The sequence below is a fragment of the Mastigoproctus giganteus genome, chromosome 13 (assembly GCF_048544385.1).
Source record: "Mastigoproctus giganteus isolate SK-2022 chromosome 13, ASM4854438v1, whole genome shotgun sequence".
Taxonomy (NCBI): Eukaryota; Metazoa; Arthropoda; class Arachnida; order Uropygi; family Thelyphonidae; genus Mastigoproctus; species Mastigoproctus giganteus.
Window position 1 is genome coordinate 135,408,677 of NC_143587.1, and position 14,054 is coordinate 135,422,730.

The 14,054-nt window shown below is 39.6% G+C and overlaps 1 protein-coding gene across 1 annotated transcript in view; it reads right to left on the reverse strand.

Moving 5' to 3' along the window:
• The window catches only part of LOC150076460 (death domain-containing protein CRADD-like), a 68,469-nt gene that overhangs the window by 30,408 nt on the left and 24,007 nt on the right, over positions 1–14,054 (reverse strand). Inside the window, exon 2 of the mRNA XM_090387516.1 lies at positions 12,247–12,583. Coding sequence (XP_090243642.1) covers positions 12,247–12,565 — 319 coding nt within the window. The 5' untranslated portion in view covers positions 12,566–12,583. The remainder of the gene's footprint in view (positions 1–12,246; positions 12,584–14,054) is intronic.

A 14,054-nucleotide genomic window follows, 5' to 3' on the forward strand; every position in this document is an offset into this window, starting at 1 on the left:
GAGAACTGAGGGGGGCAGTTGTCCTCTGAATCACAGCCTTGTAAGATGCACTATTTGCTTGATGTTTGCGGAGCAGTCAAGTATGGGACATGATACTGCCATGGGGGATGTCTTTGTGTGTGTGCGATGCAAGGAGTGTAAGGAGATAAGGCGACAACTCAGCATTGTTATGGGCCTATATGAGAGCTTGAAGGATAGGGTGGATGCCCTCGAAGGATTACAAGTGAGGGGCCCATCAAGCTCTCAGCTGCCCACACCAATGCCAGAGCTTGCACTTGGTCATCGCGCAACACAGCGGCAACCCCCAAGGCAGAATGCGCTGGTCCCAAAGGAACTAGTAGTTGTTGGTGACTCTATTGTCAGGGAAACGGGAAACATGCTTTTTAAAAAGGATAGGTGGAATAGGACCAGGGTATGTCTGCCAGGGGCAAAAGTTGATGACGTTGTAGAGCGGATATCATCCTTTAAGGGCACAAAAGGTGATATAGTTGTACACGTTGGCACTAATGACATTAAGAGTAGGAGACCGGCGGAATTACTTGACAAGTACAGGTCACTGATGAAAAAAAGCCGTGAATTAGGGTTGAAATTGAAAGTGTCTGCAATTCTGCCCAGACACGATAGGAGGGAGTATATGATGAGAGCCCTGTCAATCAATTCGGCCCTGGAAAGATTGTGCAAGGCTCAAGGGGTAGAATTTTTTTCAGCCTGGTCGGTACTTCTTAACAGGAGAGACTGCTTCTACAGGGATGGGATACACTTAAATAGAAAGGGTGCAAGAATGTTTGCTGATGCTATCGAGGCAATGTTAGGTGGGTCGGAAAACTGCTAGATTTGGGGGATACAAGGACTAATAGATTAACAGTAGCCACTGGCAGAGGTGAAAGTGATTCTTGCACTGCTTCTATTGGAATGAGCCGCAGCCTGGAAAATAAGATGCAGGATATTTCAGAGACTGCTGGGAATCATTGGGGTACAAGTAAACACATGGGTTGTGTTAGGGTAGCTAAGAAAAAGAACAGGTGCATGTATACTTGTGTGTACACCAATGCTAGGAGTTTAGTAAATAAATTTGATGAATTTGAGGTGTTGCTCAAAACATCAAAGGCAGATATTGTGGGGATTTCAGAGACGTGGTGTCACACAGATATAAGAAATGCAGAACTGGAATTTGGGGAGTACAATGTCTACAGAAAGGATAGACAGGATAGGAAGGGAGGAGGGGTTATGCTATTAGTTAAAAAACACATAAAATCCAAGGAAGTGAAGCCAGTCGACATCGCTGGACAGTGCAGTGTCGAGTCAGTTTGGTGTGACATAAGCATTGGGAGATCAGAATTGAGAGTAGGAGTGTGCTATAGGCCTAATGACTCTGATGAGTATAATAAGAAACTGTTCGGAGAAATAGAGTGGGCCAGTAAATCAGAGAGTCTTATAATGGGGGATTTTAATTTCCCAGATATTGACTGGAATTTGGGGGCTGGTCACTCACACAGTAGCAAGGCTTTTGTGGATTTATTGGATGATTGTTTTCTACATCAGCATGTTCGGGAGGCAACTAGAGGGAGTAATACTCTTGATTTGATTATCAGTAGTGATTCTTCATGCATTAAGAATCTGCAGATAAATGAACCACTTGGTGGCAGTGATCACAGTGTGCTGAAGTGGGAGTTACTCAAAGAGGTAACTACCATTAGAGGTAAAGGGAAGGGGTATTGCTTTCGTAAAGGCGACTACAATGGACTGAGACAGTATTTAAATTCTATACAGTGGGATCAACTGATGATATTGCCAACAGCAAATTCAAAATGGGAAGCATTCAAAGAACTTATCGTGGAAGCTACTAGGCTTTACATACCAACTAAGAAATATTGTTCAAGGTTTAGGCCTAAATGGTTGTCAGATGAACTAATGAGGCATATGGCAGAGAAGAAAAATGCATGGGATACATACAAATTAACACGTGACACGGACGCCTATGATAGATACAAGTTGATCTGTAACCAAGTTACAAAGGAGGTTAGGCAGGCGAAGGCAGATTACGAGAGATCCTTGGCAAGGGATGCGAAGAAAAACAGCAAAGAGTTCTTTACTTATGTAAACTCTAGAAGGAAGGGGATGAATCAGATTGGTCCACTCGAGATCGATGGGTCAACTGTTGATGACCCTGCTCGGGTAGCTAACAAACTAAATGAATATTTTGCATCGACATTCACACATGAGGAGTTATTCAGCGAGGGGAATGCCAGAGGTGTATTCAACTCTAGCAGTAAGCTAGAGAATCTTGTAATAACTGAGAGCAAAGTGGAGGAGACATTGTTGAAGATAAACACAAGAAAGGCACCAGGGGTGGATGGGATCTATCCAGTTATATTAAAGGAGGCAGCAAAGGAGGTAAGCAAACCCTTAGCCATAATTATGAGAGCTTCCTTGGACTCAGGGGAGGTACCCATTGACTGGAGATGTGCAAATGTGACCCCAATTCACAAAGGGGGATCAAAGGCTGACACAAGTAATTATAGACCTGTGAGTTTAACTTCTGTTCCCGGAAAATTAATGGAGGCACTGGTGAAAGAAGCACTGCAGGATCATCTAGACAAGACTTCAGTTATAGCTAGGACACAGCATGGTTTTGTTAAGGGGAAGTCTTGCCTGACCAATTTGATTGGATACTATGATGCAGTCACAAAAGAACTGGATGCAGGGAATAACTTTGATATTATATACTTGGATCTTAGAAAGGCTTTTGATACTGTTGCACATGGAAGACTGCTGCACAAATTGGAGCAGTGTGGCATTGGAGGCAAGTTGCTGCTATGGATAAAGGGGTGGTTGAGGGGGAGAAGACAGAGAGTGGTAATCAATGGACACTGCTCATCGTGGACTAATGTTATTAGTGGAGTCTCTCAGGGTTCAGTATTGGGGCCTTTATTGTTTTCTGTATTTATAAATGATATTGATGATGGTATATCAGGCTTAATGTCCAAGTTTGCAGACGATACGAAGGTTGGCAGGGTTGTCAAGGACACTACTGACACTATGCTGCTGCAACAGGATTTGGAAAGGTTGAGCAGATGGGCTTCGAGGTGGCAAATGAAGTTTAACATTGACAAATGTAAAGTACTACATATGGGAAACAGCAACCCCAGAGCAACGTATCAACTCTGTGGTACTACACTGCCAGAGGTAGAGAATGAAAGGGACCTGGGGGTGGTGGTGCAGGCAGATATGAAGTTCTCTGAGCAGTGCAGACGAGCTGCAAGAGTAGCTCATGGTGTATTGTCAATGATATATAGGAATTTTTCTAGCAGGGATAAGGAGGTGATTATTCCCTTGTATAAGGCAATGGTCAGGCCACACCTAGAGTACTGTATACAGGCCTGGAGGCCTCATTTCAGGAAGGATGTAGAGCTGCTGGAACGAGTACAGAGAAGGGCAACTAGATTGGTGAATGGGACAAAGGGACAAAGGGGTTCTCTTACGAAGAAAGGCTTAAGTTTTGCAAATTACAGTGTCTGGAAACTAGGCACCAGCGGGGTGATCTGATAGAGGTGTACAAAGCCTTGAATGGTTTGAGCATGCTCAATGCTGATGGGATTCTTCCTCTAGCTCAGAAAAATCACCTGAGAGGGCATAAATTCAAATTGAGGAAAGACAGATGTAGGATAGATGTGCGGAAATTTGCCTTTAGCCAGCGGGTGGTTGGTGGGTGGAACAGACTTCCATCCCTTGTCGTGGAAGTTGATAGCCTAAATAAGTTTAAGGCTGAGCTGGACAGGTATTTCGAACGAACAGAGGGGTGAAGTGGAAGTGGTTATTTTTATTTATTTATGTTACTTTTTTTTTTTTTTTTTGGCTGATGCTGCATAAGCTTGCTTTCTTGCATCAAATGCCTCTACTAATGCTAATGCTAATCTCATTTTGTGAATACCTTCACGAGTTGCCATGATATTGCGCTACCTTGAATAAGTAAGGCTTCCTACCATAGGAGAAGACTATTGTAACTTATTCTCAGATGGATACCATCACCCATTCGGCACCATTTCGGAGCTTATTGGCTCTTCATCAGTGGGTGGACAGGTACTCTAGTGTTGCAATGTATAACTCCATATACATTGCAACACTAGAGTATAACACTAGAGTTGCAGAGTATAACTCCATAATATGAGAGATGCCTGATGGTGTGGAGTAATTTAGATTACAAAACAGTTTAGGAAGTTAACTAGTGTACAAGTTAGTGCAATTGCATCATTTCTGTACGTAGCTAGCTACTTAAGTAGTTATAAATTGGCATCATTATGTAGTTGGCATCAGAACAGTAATAAGATTATTATTCTGTAATCTTATTCTAGTAATTAATAATTCACTGGCTAAAGGAATTAATGTGATGAACCCCATGTTTTGAACTTACTTCCCCATTTCAGATAATAGGAACATTATCTCAAATGGGAAAGTAAGATGAGCTGATTCAGTCATGTACAGAGGTTCAGAAAACCTCTAACTAGCATTAGTGAGGTTGAGACAAAAAATATCTCAGGGGTAGAAATTGTACTTAATGCTGTGGGGAGGTACAGTGTTAAAGGATGATAATGGAGGAATCTAACTGCTTGACAAAATTAACAGAACAAAGTGTTTTTCATGAATACTTTATTGTGAACAGTGGAAGGTGAATATAACAAGCATCACTGCATAAAAATTCCGAATATCCAATAGAAATTGATCTACCACTTTACACAGCCGCACATTATGCAAATTATTCATGCCTATAAAAACATGGGTTGCAACCACATCACTTCATTCCCATGTTTTGGCTTGCTCAGTGGAATAGCCACATCTCCATTACTTAGGATGACAAGTCATCATCATTTAGATGATTCCTTGAGATGCCAGGCAGTCACACACAGAGGTGACACGCTGGCTTAATGTGTCATGCTGTGTCACCTCAGCACTATGAAAGCAGTTTCAAGAGAAAATAACCATTAAAAGACCAGCTTGCCAGGGTCGCCCGAGGGCTACGTCAACCAGAACAGACCACTATCTGGCTCTAACAGCAAGACAGACCCTACGACGTCATGTCATTAACAGTTGTTATGAGAATTTGATGGTGCATAAGCTGCTATGGCTATAATGCACCTCAACAGTCCCTTGAGATTGTTGCATCCATAAGCCAAAATATTTCTAACTGGACTATGTTAAGAAGGCTCAACTCTAATGGACTCTACACAAGGAAGTCAGTGGTTTGTATTCCATTAACCCCAAAACAGCCACAGAGTTTGTCAAAACTGGTGCCATGAATATGTGACTTGGAACCCTGACAAATGGGGTCCAGTTCTGTTCTCTGATGAGTACCATTTTAGTCCACAAACAAATTCTAGATGTTATTTTATCTGAAGACAAGGAATGCAATACCATCCATCCAACATTATAGAAAAGGACACTTATGGTTACGGTGGAGGCGGTGTTATCGTGTGGGACAGAATAGGGATCAACGGCCACATACCTCTTCATGTTTTTGATAGCAGTACCGTAACTGTACAGACGTACCGAGGACAGATCCTTAAACTCTATGTGCGACTTTTTAGGGGTGCGGTTGGCCCAGATTTTCTTTTAATGCACAACAGTGCCATTGCACAGAGCTCAAGTGGTGGAGGACTATCTTGAAACTGAAGGTATCCAATGACTGCCGTGGTCAGCACAATCACCAGACTTAAATCTGATCAAACGTGTGGAATGCCAACAGCCAACTCCTCGGTCACTTAGTGAGCTAAGGTCTGCAGTGGTGGAAGAATGGGATCTGTTGCTACAGAATCTTATAGAGACCCTTACATTGAGCATGGTTCACCACTGTCGGGTCTGTTTAGCCATTGGAGGGGATCATATCCCATACTGATGTCACGTGACCATATTTTTGAGCATCTTGTATCAACTTCTGTAATGTGACCTTTTTGGTAATTCTTATACAACTCCTATAAATGTCCCTTCGGACAGGTTTATACCTGTCCGAAGTTTCTCACTGTCTCTTAATTTCATCATTATTATATTATAGACAGCCAAGTGCTGTGTATGCCATCCAAATCACTAGGTCAACTCATCTACATCATTAGGGCCATGCTACATCACAAAAGGCTGCAACCAACTCAGGTAGCTAGAGCTTAGAAAGTGTATGTATTCTCTCCTGACATGAACATATAAGAACAGTTAACAAGAAAAGGGGGCAGGAGTTATATGTTATTACCATTTTATTTATTTGGAGGAAGGGAACAAGTTCCTTTCTAGCAAGGTTAGCAAGTTTTTTCCCCCAAGTGATACAATGCACTAGATGATTGGGGGGGGGATTTGGTTACTTTCATATAAAGTTAGTATACAATGTTGATTTATGGTATTTTAGTAAGTCAAAACAAAACTAAACTCCCACATCTTGTAATGAGAAGTTAGTACATGATGAGAAGGCATTTCCATAAGTGCGCACACTCTAAAGGAGAATGTCAAGTTGGAGTTAGTTGATGTTAGTTCACCCCAGTCTTGTCAGATTAGGTTGCATACAGATGTGACACTAAGCAAAATGTTTCTGTTTCGAGACCCACTATTTATATAAAAAGGAACAAATGCTTTCCTGCTATGATTCCAGTTACAAGAAGGCAAAGTTAAATTAGACTAACCAAAAAAAACCTCTTGTATTTAAATAATCATAAATGGTAAGTCATTACTAATAAAAACCAAGAAATAAAAGCAAAAGAAAATAAAGTAAATTCAAAACTATTAAGGGATTGGGGGGGGAATATACCCAAAAAGTCTTTTACTAGGAAACTAGTCCATTCCCAGGAACAAGGATCCCTAAAACATACTCATCCTCCTAGATGAGGTCCTGAATAATTCAGGACTTCAACTACGAGGATAGGTAGTTGTCAACCTAGATTTCCAAGAGAAATCTGCATTTTTGCCTTTCTTTCTTGCTTTTTTTATTTTTCTTTCTCCAAGCTATTAGTGAAATACAAAGGAGATGTTTACTATTCTCTTTTTCTCTCGCCTTCATTTATCTCCCTCCTGCATATCCTTAAAGTAATGCAATGGTAGAACCCATGGCTATAAAGTAGCCCACAGTGCTCGATTGCTTACCCTTTTGAAGATGGTATTTTGAAAAGCATTTGCCAGTATTTTGAAAAGCATTTTTCTCACTCCAAGAAAATGTCCATCAGCTTGATTTTAATCTGTTTAATTAGGATGGCTTCTTTGGTTATGGGAAAAATGAAGTTAATAATATTATGCACAAGTTCTATGAATTTGCTCATTTATGGTTTTAGTCTGTACAACTGGGAAGGCTTAAGGGGATTCTAGGGCAGGATACTAATTCCATAAGAAAAGATTTCAGGTACAGTTTTATTTATTTCATTTCCTTTTATTCCTTGGTTTGCATTAGTAATGACTCTTACCATTTTGGATTATTTAATCCTTGTGTTACACAGGGTCAATTCAATCCCAACAATATTTCAGCAATTTGAGCTTTATCTACGCTCTCCACACAGCTGAAACTCCTAATACCTATTTTTGAAAATGTTTTCTTTAAATTCTCCACAGAAAATTCCAAATATGTCTGTTAAATTGCACAATTAGGAAAAATTCATGACTAAGTTAAACCTAATTATATGCATGTGTTGAATGACATATCATGAACAGTTATTGATACAAGTTCACTTTACTGCCATGCACTTTGCTCCAATTGGTAATGCTCTCTGTCTTTATAATATTGATGCATTGTCTGGAATCAAACTATTTATGCACATGCTTCACATTTCATATAGCAAGTGCTCCTGTTACTGATTCTCTCCTCTAATCAAAGCATAGGTTGAAGGGTGTCGTTTTTAAATTTTCATTCACTCATAAACAGGTCTAAAGGAGTTCTAATTTTCAAAAAATTAATTAAATATATATGTTTTTAACACAGAAAACGAATTTTTCACAGTTTTGAAAATATAGGTGGCATCATAAAAATTAGCAATTTTGATTTATTTTTTGCTGATTTTTTAAATTTTCACATGCACAGAGGAATTTCATATTTTCATGGCTGCTAACAGTTTAATACAGTATTTCTTTTTTGTCTGATTTATTTAGATAATCTGGTTTGGTTTACAAATTAATGCAATTTTTTTTTTTTTTTTGTCAATGGAATCGTAGTCAAAGCATTTGATTTTTTCCTTTTTACGTAAATAGCAGGTCTCAAAACAAAAGAACTTAAGGAATTTTGTCGGCTTCAAGATTAGGTTGCACCCATGACAAATTTAAGGGATTACTATGGACATGTTACATAGGTAGTCAGGATCATGCAGGATAGAAAGGACCTACATCTTGGTCCTGTTACACTAAGTTCTAACTGCACTCATTGCTGCTATTCCCTTTGCTGAATCCCCTAAAAAAACTACCAATTGAGAACTTGTAGATACCAGAGTTTTCTCTTGGGTGGGGTTAAGACCACCCTGAGCAGAAACCAAGGTCATTGCCCTCTGCTCCGTGCCAGTCCTGCATTCTGCAGGTAGGATCCTCCTAGTTGACAGTAGACACTTGTTTGTTGTTGCAGGAACTTCACCTCCGGTGCTAACTACAATGGTGCCTGTGGTAGGATTACTCCTGGTTCTTTGCTGGCCCTGTATAATACATGGCAGAATTCCTTTTATGGCATGACATGCTTGTCCCTCTACTATCTGTAACTTTCAACCACGGATATACCTGAGTAAGAACACTGTCCAGTAGTCCCATGGTGGATCCTACCACAAGTGGTAGCACGGTTTTTGGCCTAAGTTGCCAATGTGCCATAAAACACTAACCAACCACCATGGTTTTGCAAACAAGTGGGTTAGTCTGGAGGGGGGGGGGAAGTCAAGTGATGATGGCAAAATCAAACCTCTCACATTGCCTCCTCACCTTTATGACACTGGCAGACCCCTAGTCTGTCAGTGTCATCAAGGTGACCCCAGATCGCACACTGACAATTCGACAAGGGTGGTATATGCTTCCAAAATAAAGAAACATTCTTTTTCCAAGTTCAGACTTTGATTTCAAGCACAGAACAGTAAAAGGACGAAGATATATTATTAAAAAGAATATTCCTGTTTAAATCTAATATGAAAGATGTGTGGAAAAGGGAAATTCAAAATTCAGAGATTTACTAGGTGAAGGCTGTGTCCATTACTTGTAATTATTCTAAATAATAACTCCTTAAATTTTGAAAATTTCTATTATATAATGGGCTAAGGTAAAGAAAGTCAACATGAGAACCACAGGAAACTTCACTTAACTTACAGGCCAAACTCATTTCCCACTACTGCAGTTTCTCTCTGCATTCTAGGTAAACAGATGGTGCGTGTTATCAGTAGTAGAAGTCGATAACGATGTATTGATTAGTTTTCTCATTATTAAAAGCAGATTATTGGAGTTCATGAGTGGGCCAAAATTTACTTACGGGTACAAGATGCATTGCAGGATCATCAAGACAAGGCTGCAGCAATAATTCAGACACAGCATGGGTTTGTTAAGGGAAAGTCTTGTCTGACAAATTTGATAGGATATTATGATGTGGTTACAAAGGAACTGGATGCAAAAAATAATTTTGATATCATCTATTTGGATTTCAGGAAAGCTTTTGACACTGTTGCACATGAAAGACTATTGTACAAATTAGAGCAGAATGGTATTAAGGGTAAGTTGCTACAATGGATAAAAGGATGGTTAAGTGGGAGAAGACAGAGGGTGGTAATCAATGTGTGCTGCTCTTCATGGACTAATGTTATTAGTGGAGTCCCACAGGGTTCGGTGTTGGGTCCACTGTTGTTTTGTATATTTATCAATGATATTGATGAAGGTATATCAGGCTTAATGTTGAAGTTTGCAGATGATACAAAGGTTGGCAGGGTTGTTAATGACAGTAATGGCAGTGTGCTACTGCAACAAGATCTAGATAATTTGGGCAGATGGGCTAAGAAGTGGCAACTGAAGTTTAACCTTCACAAATTCAAAGTACTGCATATGGGTAGAAGTAACCCCAGAGAAACGTACCAACTGTGTAGTACTACACTTAAGGTGGTAGAAAATGAAAAAGACCTGGGAGTAATTGTGCAGTCAGATATGAAGTTTTCTGAGCAATGCAGACAGGCTGCCAGGGCAGGTCATGGGGTTTTGTCAATGATATATAGGAATTTTGCTAGCAGGGAAAAGGAGGTGATTATCCCCCTGTATAAGGCTATGGTCAGACCATGCCTTGAGTACTGCGTACAGGTCTGGAGGCCTCATTTTAGGAAGGATGTAGATTTACTTGAGCGTGTACAGAGAAAGGAAACAAGATTGGTGAGGGGAATGAAGGGATCCTCTTACCAAGAGAGGCTTAAGTTCTGCAAATTGCAGTAGCTGGAGACCAGACACCTACGTGGTGATCTGATTGAGGTATATAAGGCCTTGAATGGGTTGAGCACGCTGAATTCTGATGGGATCCTTCCACTTGTTCAGATTACGAACCTAAGGGGGCATAAATTCAAATTAAGAAAAGACAGATGTAGAATAGATATGCGGAAATTTGCCTTTAGCCAGCGGGTGGTTAATTGCTGGAACAAACTTCCATCTGTCATTGTGGAAGTTGATAGGTTGAATAAATTTAAGGAGGAACTGGACAGGCATTTGGAGGGAATGGTGTGATTTTTTTTTTTTTTGGCTGATGCTGCATAAGCTCATACACATGCTTTCTTGCATCACATGCCACTACTACTACAACCTCCAGCTGCCCCAGTCTTAGGGTGTTTATCACCCCCCCTTCCTGCTGTTTTTTCCAGATAGGAAATGAAAAGGATGGTTGAGTGGGAGAAGACAGAAGGTAGTAATCAATGGGTGCTGCTCTTCATGGACTAATGTTATTAGTGGAGTCCCATAGGGCTCGATGTTGAGTCCACTGTTGTTTTGTATATTTATCAATGATATTGATGAAGATATATCAGGCTTAGTGTCGAAGTTTTCAGATGATACAAAGGTTGGCAGGGTTGTTAATGACAGTAATGGCAGTATGCTACTGCAACAGGATCTAGAAAATTTGAGAAGATGGGCTGAGAAGTGGCAACTGAAGTTTAACATTGACAAATGCAAAGTACTGTATATGGGTAGAAGTAACCCCAGAGGAACGTACCAACAGTGTGGTACTACACTTAGGGTGGTAGAAAATGAAAAACAATTGGGAGTAATTGTGCAGGCAGATATGAAGTTTTCTGAGCAATGCAGACAGGTTGCAAGAGCAGGTCATGGAGTTTTGTCAATGATATACAAGAATTTTGCTAGCAGGGAAAAGGAGGTGATTATCCCTTTGTATAAGGCAATGGTCAGGCCACACCTTGAGTACTGCATACAGGTCTGGAGTTTTCATTTTAGGAAGGATGTAGATTTTCTTGAGTGTGTACAGAGAAGGGCAACAAGATTGGTGAGGGGAATGAAGGGATCCTCTTACCAAGAGAGGCTTATGTTCTGCAAACTGTAGCGGCTGGCGACTAGGCACCTGTGAGGTAAGCTGATTGAGGTGCATGAGGTTTTGAATAGGTTGAGCACGCTGAATTCTGATGGGATTCTTTCACTTGTTCAGATTACGAACCTAAGGGGGGCATAAATTCAAATTGAGGAAAGACAAATGTAGAATAGATGTGCGGAAATTTGCCTTTTCCCAGCGGGTGGTTAATTGCTGGAACAAACTTCCATCTGTCATTGTGGAAGTTGATAGATTAAATAAATTTAAAGAGGAATTGACAAACATTTAGAGGGAATGGTTGTGTGAATTTTTTTTTGGCTGATGCTGCATAAGCTAACTTGCTTTCTTGCGTCACATACCACTACTACTACTACTGCCATTACCGATAACACGCAAGGTCTGTAGAAGTCAGTTTCCTATTTTAAAATACCGTGGGGTTGGCTAAATTTACTTTCCACGTAAGTAAATTCAGCCGCAAAGGCATTACACTCATGAATTCCAATAATCTGCTATTAATAATGAGAAAACACTAATCAATATATTGTTATCGACTTCTACTGCCACTACCAATGATGTGCACCATATGTTTACCGAGAATGCAGGGAGAAACTGCAGTAGAGGGAAACAAGTTTGCCTGGCAAGTTTTCCCAAAGTTTATCGTGGTTCTCATGTCGGCTTTCTTTACATTCGCCATTTAACGTTCTCAAAATTTTATACACTTTAAGCTTCTTAAACTCACTTATTTTAAAAATTACCTTGATTCTGTTTTGTTTTCAAGAGCATATCTATCTCGTTTTCTATAATTTCAACATTATCCAGGACCTTTGTCAACCATTCATAATTCACTAATAAAGACTGGCGAAAGCAAGAAAAGGCTTTTGGACCTCGTTTTGGCAGAATGTCAAGCAGTTTCTCCGTTTTTTTTCTTTCAGTGTTTTCATTTTTAATTCCTTCATAATCGATATTTGTAATTATTCCATCTTTAATCAAAGAAGGTAATATTTCAGACACATGCAAATCATCAATCAGTTCCTTACGTGCTTTCCATAACCGTAACTTGTCCTTAGCATCCATAAACACAATAACAATACCCTGCAAAAATTAAAAATACAAGTTAAATACTATAAGTATTCTGTTTATAGTGTATAGAAATTATTAATGGAATAAATTAATTATTAATTAATAATAGAAATTATTAATCCAAAAACTCATTTATTAGTCATATTAACATCTAAAAAAAAAAGTTAACTTTTAAAAAGTTAAAAGTTATCCGTATGGGTCAAACAGTTATTATCCTAAATCGTTTATATTTACATCTCAATAATGCTTTTGAAAAAAAAGTTATAAGGAGCAAGAGTACTAATTAGCAGAGCCTCTTTCAGTATTGGTTGAGCAGATGGGCTGAGAGATGGCAAATGAAATTTAACATTGACAAGTGTAAAGTATGTATATATGGGAAACAGCAACCCCAGAGCAACGTATCAACTCTGTGGTACTACACTGACAGTGGTAGAGAATGAAAGGGACCTGGGGGCGGTTGTGCAGGCAGATATGAAGTTCCCTGAGCAATGCAGACAGGCTGCAAGAGTAGCTCATGGTGTCTTGTCAATGATATATAGGAATTTTTGTAGCAGGGATAAGGAAGTGATTATTCCCTTGTATAAGGCAATGGTCAGGCCACACCTAGAGTACTGTATACAGGTCTGGAGGCCTCATTTCAAGAAGGATGTAGAGCTGCTGGAACGAGTACAGAGAAGGGCAACAAGATTAGTGAATGGAACAAAGGGGTGCTCTTACGAAGAAAGGCTTAAGTTTTGCAAATTACAGTGTCTGGAGACTAGGCACCAGCAAGGTGATCTTGATAGAGGTGTATAAAGCCTTCAATGGTTTGAGCATTCTCAATGCATATGGGATTCTTGCTCAGAATAATCACCTGAGAGGGCATAAATTCAAATTGAGGAAAGACAGATGTAGGATAGACGTGCGAAAATTTGCCTTTAGCCAGCGGGTGGTTGGTTGATGGAACAGACTTCCATCCCTTGTCGTGGAAGTTGATAGCCTAAATAAGTTTAAGGCTCAGCTGTACAGGTATTTTTAACGAACAGAGGGGTGAAGTGGAAGTGGGTTTTTTTTTTTTTTTTTTTTTTTTTATTGGCTGATGCTACATAAGCTTGCTTTCTTGCATCAAATGCCTCTATTTTTATGGTCACTGGAAAATTCCTAATAAATCAACGGCACAGTCTTACATTTAATGGGTGCATAAAAAAGTAATGCCATTATGTACACTACACATGCTTCAGTATTTTTGGAAAAAACAGCAAGTAGCATTATCAAAGGCACATGGTACAAGAAAGCAAGCTTATATAGCATCAGCCAAAAAAAAATGATTGAAGTGATAGCCTAAATAGATTCAAGGCAGAACTAGACAAACATTTGGAGCAAATGCATTTGTGAAATGAGAACTGAGTGCATTGTTTTTTTTTTTTTGGTTGATGCTATATAAGCTTGCTTTCTTGCATCATGTGCCTTTGCTAATTAATTGAAAAATATATAACTATTTTTC